General features: G+C 42.4%; 1 protein-coding gene across 3 annotated transcripts in view; it reads left to right on the forward strand.

Moving 5' to 3' along the window:
* The first annotated feature begins 10,248 nt into the window (after positions 1-10,248).
* Positions 10,249-18,894, forward strand: part of LOC120933624 (NXPE family member 3-like) — a 54,716-nt gene continuing 46,070 nt past the window's right edge. For 2 of the 3 annotated variants that reach the window (XM_040346932.1, XM_040346931.1), the window contains exon 1: positions 10,250-10,520. Coding sequence is in view for 2 of the 3 variants with exons in the window: in XM_040346931.1 (XP_040202865.1) it covers positions 10,458-10,520 (63 nt within the window). In the remaining variant the exon portion in view is untranslated. Of the gene's footprint in view, positions 10,521-18,894 lie in introns of all 3 variants that reach the window. The other variant, XM_040346933.1, reaches the window with a different exon arrangement.

The raw sequence follows: 18,894 nt of genomic DNA on the forward strand, positions 1-18,894 counted from the left end.
GATACCGCATCCAAACCTAAACTATGTGGAATAATAGTGTACAGCGACGTAACGTCCGCTGTCACCAACCAAACATCCGAAGGAGGTTTCAGATCTGAAAGTAAATTAATGACATGCTTCGTGTCCTTAATGTACGAGGGCACCTTTCTCACAAGGGTCTGTAGGAAGAAATCTATGTACTTGCCCACCCGGGACGTAATTGAGTCAATCCCACTCACAATGGGACGACCCGGGGGGCAAGTAGAGTTCTTGTGTACCTTTGGGAGGTAATACATAATAGGTGTTCTCGGGGTCTTCGGGATCAAGAAAGTTTTTTCTTTCTCATTCAGAATTTTTCTATGAAAACCTATATTAACAATTTTAATCAGGGCTTTCTTATATTTTTATATTTTTCCCCAGGGTCCAGTAAAAGGGGGACATACGTGTCTCTGTCTCCAAGGATGCGTTGCATCTCTTGTAGATAATCGGCCTTATTAAGGACAACAATCCCTCCACCCTTATCCGCTGGGCGGATCACTTAATTGTTATTTTTACATAGAGAGTCAATACCTTCTTCTATTTTTTATCTATACCGTACTTGTTTTACGTTCATAGTATCAAGGTCCTTCAGGGCCAGATCTCTAAAGACCCTAAGGGCAGCTGGCAAATGGCCAGGAGGATTATATACAGAGGCATTGGCCAAACCAGAGTGTACATAATTTAAAGAAGAGGTTACAGAAGGATTGAAGGGATTAGAGGCAATGTATCGTTGAATATTGAGCTTACGGACATACTTGTGTATGTTCATATATGTCCTGAATTTATCAATATTTTTAGGGGGAACATATTTAAGTCCAAAACAGTCAATTCGGATACACTCACGGTGTGAGAGATCAAGTTAAAGATACCATCTCCTGTTAAATTCTCGATCTTTTTGGACTTCCTAGCCCTCCCCCTCTAGTTCCTCTTTTAACTCTGCGACTCTTTTGATGCCTTGGCCTACCCGGGGAAAACCCCAGTGGGGTTGGTCAAAGTCTATGGATTGGTTAGGGTCACTGCCCACACCATAGCCAAATTCATAAGGTCCCATGTTTTCACTAGCAAAAGAACTAGGTCCTGAAATTGGACCATAAGCCCCCTCTTCATGATTCGTTACATCGCCAAGAGGTAAAAAATTGTTATGCGTTAGTATGTTATATTCAGGCTCAAAGTTACCCGTATAGTGGACCACCTCAGGACCCCCAAAGGTTGGAGGCGGGCCATAATTAGGCCCTTTGTTGGTCTGATATTCTCGCGTGCCACCATATTGGTTATTATAACCAGTGGTATAACCATGATTCAAAGATGGTGGAGGGCCTGAGGAAGATCCTCTCCCACGTGTTTTAGGGGGACCAAGCATTTGGTATTGGCCCCAACCCTGGGGTTGAGAGCCAAATGAAGGAGAAAATTGCCCACGGTGGCTAGAACCCCCTCTGCCACCATTGGATGAATGTGGTGCAGGGAATTATTATTTTTTTATTATTCATGTGTATAAGGATAACTAACCACTCCCTCTTCATAAGTACAAAACAACAAACTACTCCCTCTTCACGTGTACAAAGACAACTAACCACTCCCTCGGCATGTGTATAAATACAACAAACCACTCCCTCTCCATGTTTACAAAGACAGCAAGCCACTCCCTCTTCATGTGTACAAAGACAGCAAACCACTCCCTCTTCATGTGTACTGTAACGGTCACCACTAATGTCCCTTCTCTTACGATTGCAGGCCGATCTCCCCCGGCTCTCCAGTAAGTCCTTGAGGGAAGAGAGCTTCAGCCATTCATACAGCGTCTCCATTATCCTGTGTCCTTGTAGCCGTCCTTCTGCCGATGGAATTATCCCACTGCTGTGCCACCACTGTAACGGTCACCACCGTTTACGACCTTCCATCCCATCCACGACAGCTCATCTGACACACAGACAAACCAGCAGGCATCCGATTTCCCCAGAATCAAGACGAGACACGCAGCTCTGTACTTGTTTCAAATGAAGACAATTTTAATGGTTTCTTCTCAGCTTATATACATTACAAGGCATTAAAGGAACAATCAACTACCCACCCGCACACTAAGGCTAATTACTAAACATTCCTTCATTAACAGCATTACAAACAAAACACCATCACACAATGCTCTATTTCTAATCCACATCCCCAGACAGACGTTCTGTCTCCAACAAGTACATTCCACACATAAACAGTATTTAGCATATATAATTAGAGGTCTGGGAGCAGACCTGGATTAACACCTGTCCGTTACAACACCTTTACACAAGGACAATGAAATGTCTTCCAGGCCCTGACTCAATTAGCATGTCACTAGTCAGGGCTAATCATAGAATGAGTCACTATTGACTGGTTGGGCCAACATCTTGCAGTATCTCAAAATCCTGCAATACAAACTATCAGTGATGTCCCATCTTATGTAATACATGAATTATGATTCACTTGCCACCCCATGCCCAAAGGGCACAGGGTGGACTCAGACCCAAGAGTTATCAGTGACGCTGACACAGGAGTATCCCCCATCCTCACAAAGTCTCTGGGTGTCCCGGGTCATTCCGTTACATGTACAAAGACACCAAACCACTCCCTCTTCATGTGTACAGAGACACCAAACCACTCCCTCGTCATGTGTACAAAGACAACAAACCACTCCTTCATGTGTACAAAGACAACAAACCACTCCCTCTTCATGTGTATAAACAAAGCAAACCACTCCCTCTTCATGTGTACAAAGACAACAAACCACTCCCTCTTCATGTGTACAAAGACAACAAACTACTCCCTCTTCATGTGTGCAAAGACAACAAACCACTCCCTCTTCATGTGTACAAAGACAACAAACCACTTCCTCTTCACGTGTAAAAAGACAACTAACCACTCCCTCTGCATGTGTATGTAGCGCTCACCCCCGAAGGAGCCGCTGGTAATTGATTGGGCCTGTACTCTGCTCTAACACCCCCAATAATTTGGTCTCACTCCCCTTGACACAGCTGTGGTGCAGTGCTCGTGTGAAGCTCAATATTAAAAGACAGGTGAATAGACACAGAGTATATTCACTTTATCTGTGTTGTCACCCCGGGCATACACTGCTACACCTGTTTGGAGAATTAACAAACCTCACAACAGATTGTGTTAAAGAAAAAGGTAAATTTACTAGAACAGGTTTTATCGTTAACATGGAACCACAATTGGTATACAATAATGAGACAAGAGGTTGTAAGTAGCAATTGCCTGGGAGCCACCTGTATTACTTCAGCAGGAGTGTCTCCAAGTGGGACTAATGCTCAGGCAACAACCTCAGCACTGGGCACCTTCCCACTTCCAGCACACCATGTAGACACTATTAAACCCACTATGCGGCACATAGTATTCAGCAAGAATTATATATCACAGTATAATTAACTCAATATTCCCCCTACAGTCTCTAGTAAGTGGTAACAGCACCTCAAGGCCTTGCGGTAAGAATACAGTATAGTCTCTGGTCTTCTTTCTTCTGTCTTCTGCTAGCTATTGTGAGACAAAGATTGTAATCCAAAGGGTTCTCTGATCAATAAAGCAATGTTGAACAGCATAGAACAGTAGCTTAAATTGTGAAAAGTATCTGTGCACTGCTTCCTAGAAACGCACCTCCAGCGGCAGTCACCAAATAGTCAAATCAGGCTTGAGGCCTATGCACAGGTGACTCTATTGAACTGAACTGTTCCGTGGAACTACCGGTCCCAGCAACACTATGCAATCAGTCTAGGTGTGTGAAAAGCAGTACAAAGTTCTGGGCATCAGCCCTCTCACCACACGAGGCTCAGACAGATGGATGCCTCCGCTCCACAGGATCTCAGTCTGTTTGCTGTCACGTTGTTCTGTTTCACAGATGACCGGGAGTCCTCAGTTACCACCTTCAAGGGTCTCTGGTTCAACCACACTGCTGATCCAGCACGCTGTGGTGTAAAGCAGAATCACAGGCTGCTGTTCTCCTCTGCACGATGTAGGCCCGAGCTCTATGAAACACACACACATACAGAGCTCTGCTGGCAGGCCATGCGTCCCAGGCAAAAGAGACCCATCCTGGGTCACCACAAGGCCTTTAATATCCTACCCAGCATGCATTTCAGCCCCCGAGTGTTCATGGGTAGGTTCTTTGCATAATATTTCACCGTGCTCTTGAAAAACAAAATAAATGAAGTCCATTTCACGTTTTAGCCACTAGATGGTGCCAAATACCAATTTATAGCATTAGTCATGAAACAACACTGCACAACATTAACATAATATTAAAAGGCAAAAATGCCTGCGCTACATGTATAAAGACAACAAACCACTCCCTCTGCATGTTTACAAAGACAGCAAGCCACTCCCTCTTCATGTGTACAAAGACAGAAAACCACTCCCTCTTCATGTGTACAAAGACACCAAACCACTCCCTCTTCATGTGTACAAAGACACCAAACCACTCCCTCTTCATGTGCACAAATACAAGAAACCACTTCCTCTTCATTTGTACAAATACAACAAACCACCCTGTCTCCTTGTGTACAAATAAAACAAACCTCTCTCTCTCTCTCTCTCTTCGTTTGTATAAATAAAACAAACCCCTCCTTCTTCCTGTAAATAAATACAGCAATCCACGCCCCTTTCTGTGCAAAAATACAACAAACGGCTCCCTCTTAATGTGTAAAAATAAAGCAAACAACTCCCTCTTCATGTGTACAAAGACAACAATCCACTTCCTTTTCATGTGTACAAAGACAACAAACCACTCCCTCGTTTTTTGTGCAGATAAAACAAACCACTCCCTCTTCATGTGTACAAATAAAACAAACCCCTCCCTTTGTGTTTAGAAATAAAATAAGCCCCTTGCTCTTCATGTGGATAAAAACAACAAGCCACTCCCTCGTCATGTGTACAAAGACAACAAACCACTCCCTCTTCAATGTGTAAATAAATTAAGCCACTCCTCAGTATAAATACACTTAGCTACTCCCTCTTCCTTTGTACAAACACAACAAACCACTCCTACTATAAATAAAACAAGACATTTTCTATTTCTGCGTAGGAAAATAACAAGCCACTCCCACTTCCTGTGCATAATTTCACCAAGCCACTCCATCTTTCTGTGTAATAATAAAATAAGTAATTCCCATTTCATCTCATAATATATGTATTCACCCTGCTCAACATGTTACATGTTACACTCATATTCAGGGTGTAACATCTTACTACGATGGCGCTGTGGAGTGCTATGGTAGTTCATTCTTTCTTACTGTCAGATTATACCTGCTTGCCAGTAAGGGATGTACGGTCATTTGTCATCTGTACTGTCCTGGCATTTTAGGGCCTCAAGAAATTGGAAAGACCGTCAGTACATCAGGATTGATCAATTTTCAATAATACATAGAATAGCTTGCATGCTCACAAACCAATAATCATACACTTATTAGGACTTTTTTGTTTTACCAAAGACATGTAGCAGAGTACATTCTGGCCTAAATTTACGACGACATTTGATTTTATTGAATATTTTTTTTAACCACTTCAGCCCCTGGAAGAATTTACCCCTTTCCTGACCAGAACACTTTTTGCGATTTGGCATTGCGTCAATTTAACTGACAATTGACGTCTTTTTTTCCCCACAAATAGAGATTTATTTTGGTGGTATTTGATCACCTCTGCGGCTTTTAATTTTTTGCACTATAAACAAAAAAAGAGCAACGATTTTGAAAAAAAAAGGAAATATTTTTAACTTTTTGCTATAATAAATATCCCCCAAAAAAGATATAAAAAAAATCTCAGTTTAGGCTGATATTCTTCTACATATTTTTGGTAAAAAAAAATGCAATAAGCGTATAATGATTGGTTTGCGCAAAAGTTATAGCGTCTACAAAATAGGGGATTTTTTTTATGGCATTTATATTATTATTATTATTTTTATTAGTAATGGCGGCGATCTGCCATTGTTATTATGACTGCGATATTATAACGGACCCTTTATTTTGGGACCAGTGTCATTTATACAGCGATCAGTGCTATAAAAATGCACTGAATACTGTGTAAATGACACTGGCAGGAAAGGGGTTAACCACTAGGGGGCGAGGAAGGGGTTAAAGGGGTGTTCCAGACAAAAAATAAAAAATAAAAGCCAGCAGCTACACATACTGCAGCTGCTGGCTTTTAATAAATGTAGACTTACCTGTCCTGGAGTCCCTCGATGTCGGCACCGTAGCTGATGTTTCCCATCAGCTGTCGGGTGCTGCCGTCACCATTGCGGGTAAGGGAACCTGGCAGTGTAGCCTTTCGGCTTCACGCCGGGAACCCTACTGCGCATGCGCGAGGCCCGCTCCTCTCTCCTATTGGACAAAATGTCACGGACAGGCTGCAAGCTCCGTGACTGCGTCCGGAGAAGGTCAATAATGCCCATCTGCAGCCTCACTGTGCCCATTTGCTGCCTCACTGTGCCCATCTCCCTGCCTCACTGTGTCCATCTGCAGCCTCACTGTGCCCATCTCCCTGCCTCACTGTGCCCATCTCCCAACCTCATTGTGTCCATCTGCAGCCTCACTGTGCCCATCTCCCTGCCTCAGTGTGTCCATCTGCACCCTCATGTACCTTGATCTCCAGAACACCAGTGCTGTGACATGCAGTTAGTCTAGTCGGCGGACGTCCCGTGTAACCAAGCCCCGCCTCCTCCTCATCCATGATGGAACACTGATTCTGTTTTTCTCAGCAGTGAGTCAGTGTCCTTTGTTACATTGCACGACCGCTGACTAGACTGACTGCATATCACAGCGCTGGGATATCAGGCGCATGGGGCTGCAGATGGACACAGTGAGACTCGAGTGTAAGCCAAGGGGGGCATTTTCAGCACAAAAAAAATGGTTTTTAATTTTTCGTATGGTTAAAAAAAACGATAGAAAAAAACGATCGTCTGTGGGGAAATCCATCGGTCAAAAATCCACGCATGCTCAGAATCAAGTCGACGCATTCTCGGAAGCATTGAACTTCATTTTTCTCAGCACGTCGTAGTGTTTTACGTCACCGCGTTGGACGCAATCGGATTTTTAACCGATGATGTGTAGGCAAGACTGATGAAAGTCAGCATCATCGGATATGCGATGAAAAAATCCATTGGATTAGATTCCATCAGATATCCGATCATGCGTACAGGGCTTTATAATCTAGTATATACAGTATATCAATTTCATGTATGTACAGCGTTGCATGACCACGCAATTGTCAGTTAAAGTAATGTAGTGCCAAAAAGAGGTTAAAAAGGTTATAAAGGCAAATCTTCCGGAGGTCAAGTGGTTAATAAAAGTTTTTGGAGCAATCTTATAACAGTGTGCTGCGTCCACTTTATGTTTGAAGCTTCCTCATTTTCTGGCACCTTTTGTAAAGATTTTTGGAGCCGATAACGGTCAAACCGACCTGGAACAGAGTGTTACTATCGTTGGACTCGTTCCAGATGTTGTGTTGAAGGATAGGAGGCAAATACAATGGGCTTTAGTTTCTTTTTTAATATACATTCAAAATTTGGGGCTAGATCTAGACTAAGTTCCTTTGTTTAAATGCAGTTTACAGAAAGGTCTTAGGTTTTCCAGTGTTTTTTGCCTTTTTCTTGGTGTTTTTTCATTAGCTAATGGAGAAAACTATCATCATTTGTTGCTAGGTATTTCAGCTTTTTTAGCTTCTTTTTTTATTTTTTATTAATTTATTATTATTTTAATGTAAGGTAAGGTAAGGTAAGGTAAGGTAAGGTAAGGTAAGAGAGAAGAGAGAAGAGAGAAGAGAGAAGAGAGAAGAGAGAAGAGAGAAGAGAGAAGAGAGAAGAGAGAAGAAAGAAGAAAGAAGAAAAAAGAAGAAAGAAGAAGAAAGAAGAAGAAAGAAGAAGAAAGAAGAAGAAAGAAGAAGAAAGAAGAAGAAAGAAGAAAGAAGAAAGAAGAAGAAGAAAAAAGAAGAAAGAATAAGAAAGAAGAAAGAAGAAGAAGGAATAAGAAAGAAGAAGAAGAAGAAGAAGAAGAAGAAGAAGAAGAAGAAGAAGAAGAAGAAGAAGAAGAAGAAGAAATAATAAAGAAGAAAGAAGAAGAAGAAAGAAGAATGAAGAAAGAAGAAAGAAGAAATAATAAAGAAGACGAATGAAGAATGAAGAAATAAGAATGAAGAAAGAAGAAGAAAGAAGAAAGAAGAAGAAAGAAGAAGAAGAAGAAAGAAGAAAGAAGAAAGAAGAAGAAGAAAGAAGAAAGAAGAAGAAGAAGAAAGAAGAAAGAAGAAATAATAAAGAAGAAGAAAGAAGAAAGAAGAAATAATAAAGAAGAAGAATGAAGAAATAAGAATGAAGAAATAAGAATAAAGAAGAAGAAATAATAATAAGAAGAAATAATAAAGAAGAAAGAAGAAGAAGAAGAAGAAAGAAGAATGAAGAATGAAGAAAGAAGAAATAAGAATGAAGAAAGAAGAATGAAGAAAGAAGAAGAAGATAGAAGAAAGAAGAAGAAGAAAGAAGAAGAAAGAAGAAAGAAGAAGAAGAAAGAAGAATAAAGAAGAAGAAAGAAGAAAGAAGAAGAAGAAAAAAGAAGAAATAAGAAGAAGAAAGAATAAAGAAGAAGAAAGAAGAAGAAAGAAGAAAGAAGAAGAAAGAAGAAAGAAGAAAAAGAAAGAAGAAAGAAGACGAAAGAAGAAAGAAGAAGAAAGAAGAAAGAAGAAAGAAGAAAGAAGAAGAAAGAAGAAAGAAGAAAGAAGAAGAAAGAAGAAAGAAGAAAGAAGAAAGAAGAAAGAAGAAAGAAGAAGAAAGAAGAAAGAAGAAGAAGAAAGAAGAAGAAGGAAGAAGAAGGAAGAAGAAAGAAGAAAGAAGAAGAAGAAGAAGAAGAAGAAGAAGAAGAAGAAGAAGAAGAAGAAGAAGAAGAAGGAAAAGAAGGAAGAAGAAGGAATAATAAAGAAGAAAGAAGAAGAAGAAAGAAGAATGAAGAAAGAAGAAAGAAGAAATAATAAAGAAGAAGAATGAAGAATGAAGAAATAAGAATGAAGAAAGAAGAAGAAAGAAGAAAGAAGAAGAAAGAAGAAGAAGAAGAAAGAAGAAGAAGAAAGAAGAAAGAAGAAAGAAGAAGAAGAAAGAAGAAAGAAGAAGAAGAAAGAAGAAAGAAGAAATAAGAATGAAGAAAGAAGAAGAAGAAAGAAGAAAGAAGAAGAAGAAAGAAGAAAGAAGAAATAAGAATGAAGAAAGAAGAATGAAGAAAGAAGAAGAAAGAAGAAAGAAGAAGAAGATAGAAGAAAGAAGAAGAAGAAAGAAGAAGAAAGAAGAAAGAAGAAGAAGAAAGAAGAATAAAGAAGAAGAAATAATAATAATAAGAAATAATAAAGAAGAAAGAAGAAGAAGAAGAAGAAGAAAGAAGAATGAAGAAAGAAGAATGAAGAAATAAGAATGAAGAAAGAAGAATGAAGAAAGAAGAAGAAAGAAGAAAGAAGAAGAAGATAGAAGAAAGAAGAAGAAGAAAGAAGAAGAAAGAAGAAAGAAGAAGAAGAAAGAAGAATAAAGAAGAAGAAAGAAGAAAGAAGAAGAAGAAAAAAGAAGAAATAAGAAGAAGAAAGAATAAAGAAGAAGAAAGAAGAAGAAAGAAGAAAGAAGAAGAAAGAAAGAAGAAAGAAGACGAAAGAAGAAAGAAGAAGAAAGAAGAAAGAAGAAAGAAGAAGAAAGAAGAAAGAAGAAAGAAGAAGAAAGAAAAAAGAAGAAAGAAGAAGAAGAAGAAGAAGAAGAAGAAGAAGAAAGAAGAAAGAAGAAGAAGGAAGAAGAAAGAAGAAGAAGAAAAAAGAAGAAAGAAGAAGAAGGAAGAAGAAAGAAGAAGAAGGAAGAAGAAAGAAGAAGAAGAAAAAAGAAGAAAGAAGAAGAAAGAAGAAAGAAGAAGAAGGAAGAAGAAAGAAGAAGAAGGAAGAAGAAAGAAGAAGAAGAAAAAAGAAGAAAGAAGAAGAAAGAAGAAAGAAGAAGAATGAAGAAGAAAGAAGAAGAAGGAAGAAGAAAGAAGAAGAAGAAAAAAGAAGAAAGAAGAAGAAAGAAGAAAGAAGAAGAAGGAAGAAGAAAGAAGAAGAAGATGAAAGCAAAGTTATTTGGCTGAGAAACCTAGACCACAAGCCTGCCAGAGTGAAGCAGGTGAGTAGGTAGGTAGGTACGGGCAGGTAAAACCAGTTTACGTAGATCAGCGGTCACTGAGATCTCAGATATAATATATAAATTGAAACATTTGGATACACCCAGCATTCTGTACATAGCTCTTGCTAGCTTTACATTGACACTTGCATCATTTACGGCACTGAAACTTTTATTGCTCCGGCATTATCCTGGAAATGCTGAAGGTTTTTTTTCCCTTTACTGTATTCTCTCTTGTATTACAGCTTGTCCTCCATGCTGTCCTAGATACGTTTGTTATGGACTGGTAACATTGAAGAATATGAGGAATATGAGGAAACCGGGTGTCTTTCTCTGTGCATTAGTCATCATCTTCTTTATGGGGGTAAGTCTAAGATTTATTATGTATATCTTCCAGTCAAATAGAACTAATTTCTTGTTGGAGTTTTGAAATATTAGGTTTCAATGTAAAAGAATCAGATAGAATCAAAAGAATCAAAAGAATAAGATATTTCAGGTTGTGGTAGACTCTAGAGATCGATTTATAACTTAAGGACCACACGGAAGGGCTTTGCATATCACAAACACAAGATTTCCCAGCACACTTACCAGCTAGCCTGCAAAAAATAAATAAATACTGTAACAATGCACAATTTGCCTAACCAAGGCTCCTCTATAAAGGTTTTCAATTTGAGTGTTTCCAAGTGGCAGCAGATGTAGCAGTAGATAAATTAACCATAGGTTGGACTTGATGGACTTGTGACTTTTTTCAACCTCACCTACTTTGTAACCACTTGACCTCTGGAAGTATTACCCCCTTCATAATCAGGCCATTTTTGCGTTACTTTAACCACTTCAGCTCCGGAAGGATATACCCCCTTAATGACCAGGGCATTTTTTGTGTGTTGTTTTAAATGACAATTGCATGGTCGTGCGACGCTGTACACAAACAGCATTGATGGCCTTTTTCCCCACAAATAGAGCTTTCCTTTGGTGGTACTTGATCACCTTTGCGGTTTTTTTTTCCGCTATATGCAATAAAAAATAAAAATTTTGAAAAAATAAATATTTTTTACTTTTTGCTATAATAAATATCCCCCCCAAAAATAAAAATGTGTTTAGGCTGATGTGTATTCTTTTACAAATTTTTGGTAAAAAAAAAAAAATCGCAACAAGCGCATATTGATTGGTTTGCACACAAGTTATAGCGTCTACAAAATAGGAGATAGATTTATGGCATTTTTATTATTATTATTTTTACTAGTCATGGTGGCGATCTGCGATTTTTAAAAAGGATTGCAACATTGCGGCAGACAGATCGGATATTTTTGTCATTTTTCTGGGACCAGTAACATTTATACAGCGATCAGAGCTAAAAATAGCCACTGATTACTGTATAAATGTCACTGGCAGGGAAGGGGTTAACCATATGGGGCGATCAAGGGGTTAAGTGTTCCCTGGGGAGATGTTTCTAGCTGTGGGGGGAGGGGACTGACTGGAGGAGAGAGGAGGAGAGAGATCGTTGTTCCTGGTTACTAGGGACACACAATCTGTCTCTCCTCCCCTTTCCGAACGGGGATCTGTTTGTTTACATTGACAGTTCTGTCTCTCTGTGGAGCGATCGCGGGTGGCGATCTTCTTCTTCTCCCCTTTCTTCTTCTCCTTCTCCCCTTTCTTCTACTCCTTCTCCCCCTTCTTCTCCTTCTCCCCCTTATTCTCCCCGTTCTCCCTCTTCTTCTCCTCCTTCTCCCCCTTTCTTCTTTTCCTTCTCTCCCTTCTTCTTCTCCTTCTCCCCCTTCTTCTCCTTCTCCTTCTTCCCCATCTTCTTCTCCTTCTCCCCCTTCTTCTTCTCCCCCTTCTCCCCCTTTTTCTCCTCCTTCTCCCCCTTCTTCTCCTCCTTCTCCTTCTCCCCCTTCTTCTCCTTCTCCCCCTTCTTCTCCTTCTCCTTCTTCTCCCCTTCTCCTCCTCTTTCTTCTTCTCCTTCTCCCCTTCTTCTCCTTCTAACCTTTCTTCTTTTACTTCTCCCCCTTCTTCTCCTTCTCCCCCTTCTTCTCCTTCTCCTTTTCCCCTTCCTTTTCTCCCCCTTCTTCTCCTTCTCCCCCTTCTTCTCCTTCTCCTTTTCCTTCTCCCCTTCCTTTTCTCCCCTTTCTTCTCCCCTTTCTTCTTATTCTCCCCTTTCTTCTTCTTCTTCTTTTTCTCCCCCTTGTTCTTCTTCTTCTCCCCTTTCTTCTTCTTCTCCCCTTTCTTCTTCTTCTCCCCTTTCTTCTTCTTCTCCTCCTCCTCCCCTTTCTTTTTATTCATCTTCACCCCTTTCTTCTTTTACTTATTTTTCTCCTATTTCTCCTTCTTCTTCCCCCTTTTCTTCTCTTCTTTCTTCATCTTCCCTCTTTCTTTTTCGTATCCCCTTTATTTTTCTTCTCCCCCCTTTCTTTTTCTTCTTCTCCCCTTTCTTCTTCTTCTCCCCTTTCTTCTTCTTCTTCTTCTTCTTCTTCTTCTCCCATTTCTTCGTCTCCCCTTTCTTCTTCTTCTCCTCCCCTTTTTTCTTCTTCCCCCACTTCTTCTTCCCCCCTTTTCATCCTTTTCTTCTTCTTCCCCCTTTCCTCTTCTTCTTCCCCCCTTTCTTCTTCTTCCCCCCTTTCTTCTACTTCTTCCCCCCTTTTTTCTACTTCTCCCCCCCTTCTCCCCCCTTTCTCCTTCCCTTTCTCCTTCTTCCCCCCTTTTTTCTACTTCTTCCCCCCTTTTTTCTACTTCTCCCCCCTTTCTCCCTCCCTTTTTCCTTCTTCCCCCCTTTTTTCTTCTTTCCCCCTTTCTTCTTCTTCCACCCTTTCTTCTACTTCTTCCCCCTTTCTTCTTCTTCCACCCTTTCTTCTACTTCTTCCCCCTTTCTTCTTCTCCCCTTTCTTCTTCTTCTCCTCCCCTTTTTCTTCTTGTCCCACTTCTTCTTCCCCCCTTTCTTCTTCTTCCCCCTTTCCTCTTCTTCTTCCCCCCTTTCTTCTTCTTCCCCCCTTTCTTCTACTTCTTCCCCCCTTTTTTCTACTTCTTCCCCCCTTTCTCCTTCTTCTTCTTCCCCCCTTTCTTCTTCTTTCCCCCTTTCTTCTTCTCCCCTTTCTTCTTCTTCTCTCCCTTTCTTCTTCTTGTCCCCTTTCTTCTTCTTCCCCTTTTTTCTTTTTCCCCGACACCGGCTTAGGCGTTATGCACGCCTGCTTTTGCTCTTAAGGTTGATTACGACGGCGTAAGTTCAAGAATGCACCGTCGTATCTATGCGCTGTATTCAGCACACAATATACGCCTGAATTTTGCAAGATACGACCGACGTAAGTCTCCTTACGCTGTCGTATCTTGGGTGCATATTTACGCTGGCCGCAAGGGGCGCTTCCGTAGATTTACGCGTCGAATATGCAAATGACCTAGATACGGCGATTCACGAACGTACTTGCGCCCGTCGCATTCAGCTACACCGTTTACGTAAGGCTTACGTCCGGGGTAAAGTTACCCCTGCTATATGAGGCGCAGGTAATGCAAAGGTATGGACGTCGGAACAAGCGTATCTTTTTACGTTGTTTACGTAAGTCGTACGTGAATGGGGCTGGGCGTAGGTTACATTCACGTCACAGGCATTGAGCCCGGGTATCTTAGGGAGTAAATTTGACGTGAATCTGAGCATGCGCGCGCATGCGCCGTTCGTTCGGCCATGCATTTACATGGGGTCACGGTTAATTTAAATACAACACGACCACTGCCTTGCTGCTTTGAATTACGCGGGCTTACGCCGGCCCATTTACGTTACGCCGGCGCACATATGGGAGCATGTGCTTTGTGAATACAGTACTTGCCTCTCAATGTTACGTCGGCGTATCGCATATGAGATGCGCTACGCCTAACTAAAGATGCGCCCGTCTCTCTGAATCTGGCCCAATATTTTTTACTTTCTGCTATAAAACATATTCAATAAAAAAAATAAAAAAAATAAAATTTCTTTATAAATTTAGGCCAATATGTATTCTGCTACATATGTTCTCCCTCTTCTTCTCCTTCTCCTTCTCCCCCTTCTTCTCCTTCTCCCCCTTCTTCTCCTTCTCCCCCTTCTTCTCCTTCTCCCCTTCTTCCCCTTCTTCTCCTTCTCCTTCTCCCCCTTCTTCTCCTTCTTCCCCTTCTTCTCCTTCTCCCCCTTCTTCTCCTTCTCCCCCTTCTTCTCCTTCTTCTTCTCCCCCTTTTTTCTCCTCCTTCTCCTTCTCCCCCTTCTTCTCCTTCTTTCCCTTCTTCTCCTTCTCCCTTTCTCTTTCTCCTCTTTCTTCTTCTCCTTCTCCCCTTCTTCTCCTTCTTCTTCTCCCCCTTCTTCTCCTTCTCACCTTTCTTCTTCTCCTTCCCCCCTTCTTCTCCTTCTCCTTCTCCCCCTTATTCTCCTTCTCCCCTTTCTTCTTCTCCCCTTTCTTCTCCACTTTCTTCTTCTTCTTTTTCTCCCCCTTGTTCTTCTTCTTCTCCCCTTTCTTCTTTTCCCCTTTCTTCTTCTTCCCTTTCTTCTTCTTCTCCCCTTTCTTCTTCTTCTCCTCTTTCTTCTTCTTCATCTTCACCCCTTTCTTCTTTTACTTATTTTTCTCCTATTTCTCCTTCTTCTTCCCCCCTTCTTCTTCTTCACCCATTTCTTCTTCTTCTTCTTCTTCTTCTTCTCACCTTTCTTCTCCTTCTCCCCCTTCTTCTCCTTCTCCCCTTTCTTATTCTCCTTCTCCCCCTTCTTCTTCTCCCCCTTCTCCCCCTTTTTCTCCTCCTTCTCCTTCTCCCCCTTCTCCTCCTTCTCCCTTTCTCCTTCTCCTCTTTCTTCTTCTCCTTCTCCCCCTTTTTCTTCTCCTTCTCACCTTTCTTCTTCTCCTTCTACCCTTCTTCTCCTTCTCCCCCTTCTTCTCCTTCTCCTTCTCCCCCCTTTCTCCTTCTCCCCTTTCTTCTCCACTTTCTTCTTCTTTTTCTCCCCCTTGTTCTTCTTCTTCTCCCCTTTCTTCTTCTTCTCTCCTTTCTTCTTCTCCCCTTTCTTCTCCTTCTCCCCTTTCTTCTTCTTCTCCCCTTTCTTCCTCTTCTCCTCCTCCCCTTTCTTCTTATTCATCTTCACCCCTTTCTTCTTTTACTTATTTTTCTCCTATTTCTCCTTCTTCTTCCCCCCTTATTCTTCTTCACCCATTTCTTCTTCTTCTCTCTTTTCTTCTTCTTCCCTCTTTCTTTTTCTTCTCCCCTTTATTTTTCTTCTCCCCCCCTTTCTTCTTCTTCTTCTCCCCTTTCTTCATCTTCTCCCCTTTCTTCTTCTCCCCTTTCTTCTTCTTCTTCTTCTCCCCTTTCTTCTTCTTCCCCCACTTCTTCTTCCTCTTCTTCCCCCCTTTCTCCTTCCCCCTTTCTTCTTCTTCCCCCCCCTTTTTTTTCTTCTTCTTTTTCTTCCCCCTTTATTTTTCTTCTTCACCTCTTTCTTCTTCTTTCCCCCTTTCTCCTTCTTCTTCTTCCCCCTTTCTTCTTCTTTCCCACTTTCTTGTGCCCATCAAACGCGCAGCCACTGTGCCCATCAAGCTCAGTCACTGTGCCCATCAAACGCAGTCACTGTGCCCATCAAACGCAGCCACTGTGCCATCAATTGCAGCCTCACTGTGCCATCAATTGCAGCCTCACTGTGCCATCAATTGCAGCCTCACTGTGCCCATCAATTGCAGCCACTGTGTCCATCAATTGCAGCCACTGTGCCCATCAAACGCAGCCACTGTCCTTATCAAACACAGCCACTGTGCCCATCAAACGTAGCCACTGTGCCATCAAATGCAGCCACAGTGCCATGCCATCAATTGTCACCACTGTGCCATGCCATCAAACTCAGCCACTGTGCCATCATTTATCGCCACTGTGCCCATTAATTGTCACCACTGTGCCATACCATCAAACGCAGCCACTGTGCCATCAATTGTCACCACTGTGCCATCAATTGTCACCGCTGTGCTCATCAATTGTCACCAATGTGCCCATAAAATGCAGCCACTGTACCCATCAAATGCAGCCACTGTGCCCATCAATTGCAGCCACTGTGCCCATCAAACGCAGCCACTGGGCCCATCAAACGCAGCCACTGTGCCATGACATCAATTGTCGCCACTGTGCCATGCCATCAAACGCAGCCACTGTGCCATCATCATTTATCGCCACTGGGCCCATCAATTGTCACCACTGTGCCATGCCGTCAAACGCAGTCACTGTGCCATCAATTGTCGCCACTGTGCCCATTAATTGTCACCACTGTGCCATGCCATCAAACGCAGCCACTGTGCCATCAATTGTCACCACTGTGCCATGCAAAACGCAGCCACTGTGCCATCAAATGCAGCCACTGTGCCATCAATTGTTACCACTGTGCCATCAATTGTTACCACTGTGCCATCAATTGTCACCACTGTGCCCATCAATTGTCACCACTGTGCCATCAAACGCAGCCACTGTGCCATGCCATCAAACGCAGCCACTGTGCCATCAATTGTCGCCACTGTGCCCTGTAACATGCTGTCAGATTGCCCCCTCCCGGTACACCGGCACTTACTTTTCTGGGGTCAGCCATCCTCCTTCCACCATCCCTCGAAGTCTTCTCCCGCCCTCGATGACGCTTCAGCCAATCAGGTTACCGGTAACCAGAACCGGTGAACCTGATTGGCTGAGATGCCTGTCAGTGTTAGCCAGGGAATGCACCCCCCTGGTTAACTATTTGGAAGCCGATTATAGCCCTCAGGCTGTAATCAGAAAGCCTATCAGAGCCGCTGGCTCTGATAGGCACTTCCAAAGCTAACCAGCTGCCGTTATTCAGATGGCCGGCGCTCACCAGGGGGGCGACCATCTGAATAGTGGGTGGCAGCGACGATACATAGATTCATGCAATGCATGAATATGTGTATTGTATTCAGTGGCGGTGCAAGAGCGAGAGGGGGTGGCGCTCCTGAGCCCTCTATGGACGCACGGCCACTGTTTAGGAGTGTGCCTATGGGAATGTTTGGCCATTCTTCCAGAAGAGCATTTGTGAAGTCAGGCACTGATGTTGGACGAGTAATCTTGATTTTTAGACTACACTCTAACTCATCCCAAAGGTGTTCCATCAGGTTGAGGTCAGGACTCTGTGCAGGCCAGTCAAGTTCCTCCGCCCCAAACTCTCTCATATTATTATTATAATTTTTTTTTTATTTATCTTTTATGGACCTTGCTTTGAGCACTGATGCGCAGCCACGTTGGAACAGGAAGGGCAAACAGGAAAAACCTGCTCCAGGTGTCTGAGCCACAAAATCTCCTCCTCCATCAGGTGCCAGTGCTGGCTCAGTATGCAAGTGGCATACAAAGAAACATTGAATCCAGTTGGCCGCACTCCAACGATAATATCCTTATTAGTAAAAATCCATACAGCAAAAGAGAAAAATAGATCGCTAACATGTTTCACACCATAACTACTAGTGCTTGCTTTTTAGCTATGAGTAAGCACCAGTAGTTATGGTGTGAAACATGTTAGCGATCTATTTTATCTTTTGCTGTATGGATTTTTACTAATATATTATCGTTGGAGTGCGGCCAACTGGATTTCTTTCGAACAGGAAGAGGCCATCCCAAAACTGTTCCCACAAAGTTGGGAACATAAAATTGTCCAAAATGTCTTGGTATTCTGACGCCTTAAGAGTTCCCTTCACTGGAACTAAGGGGCCAATCCCAACCCCTGAAAAACAACCCCACACCATAATCCCCCTTCCACCAAATGATTGGGAACAGGGCACAAAGCAAGGTCCATAGAGACATGGATGAGCAAGTTTGGGGTGGAAGAACTTGACTGGTCTCAGCTCAACCCGATAGAACACCATTGGGATGAATTAGAGCGGAGACTGGGAGCCAGGCCTTCTCATCCAACATCAATGCCTGACCTCACAAATGCTCTTCTGGAAGAATGGTCAAACCTTCCCATAGACACACTCCTAAACCTTGTGGACGGCCTTCCCAGAAGAGTTGAAGCTGTTATAGCTGCAAAGGGTGGGCCAACTCAATATTGAACCCTACGGACTAAGGCCTCGTACACACGATCCAATTGTTGGCAGGGGATTGTCTGATGAAAGACTGTTGTCCTAAAATCTGACCATTAGTACGCTCCATCTGACAATTATTGTCCAGCTTTCGGCCAACAAATGTTGGATGACAGGCTAGTAAATTTTCGCCGGACACCGGTCTGTATGGTCGGTACGCAAGTCCGTCACACAAAAGTCGAAAGTACAAACACGCATGCTCGGAATCAATGCTCATCAAACACGAAATTAGCACAAGGGGCCCAAAGGGTGGCGCCCAAGAGCTGAAATTCCTTGTAGTACGTCACTATGTTTGTGTTTGTTGGCTGACAATTGTGTGCCTTTAGTAGGCAAGACAAGGTCCAGGAACACACCCATAAGACAAAAGTCGGATCGTGTGTACGAGGCTTAACCACTTAAGGACCGCTTAACGCCGATATACGTCGTCAGAATGGCACAAGGGGGCGCTCTTTGCGTCTAGAGGAAAAGAGATTTCATCTCCAAATATGGAAAGGTTTCTTCACAGTAAGAGCTGTGAAAATGTGGAACAGACTCCCTCCAGAGGTGGTTCTGGCCAGCTCAGTAGATTGCTTTAAGAAAGGCCTGGATACTTTCCTAAATGTACATAATATAACCGAGTACTAATATTTGTAGGTAAAGTTGATCCAGGGTAAATCCGGCTGGGCATTATACAATCACGTACAGGAACGT

This window comes from Rana temporaria, chromosome 3 (assembly GCF_905171775.1).
Source record: "Rana temporaria chromosome 3, aRanTem1.1, whole genome shotgun sequence".
In the NCBI taxonomy this organism is placed as follows: domain Eukaryota; kingdom Metazoa; phylum Chordata; class Amphibia; order Anura; family Ranidae; genus Rana; species Rana temporaria.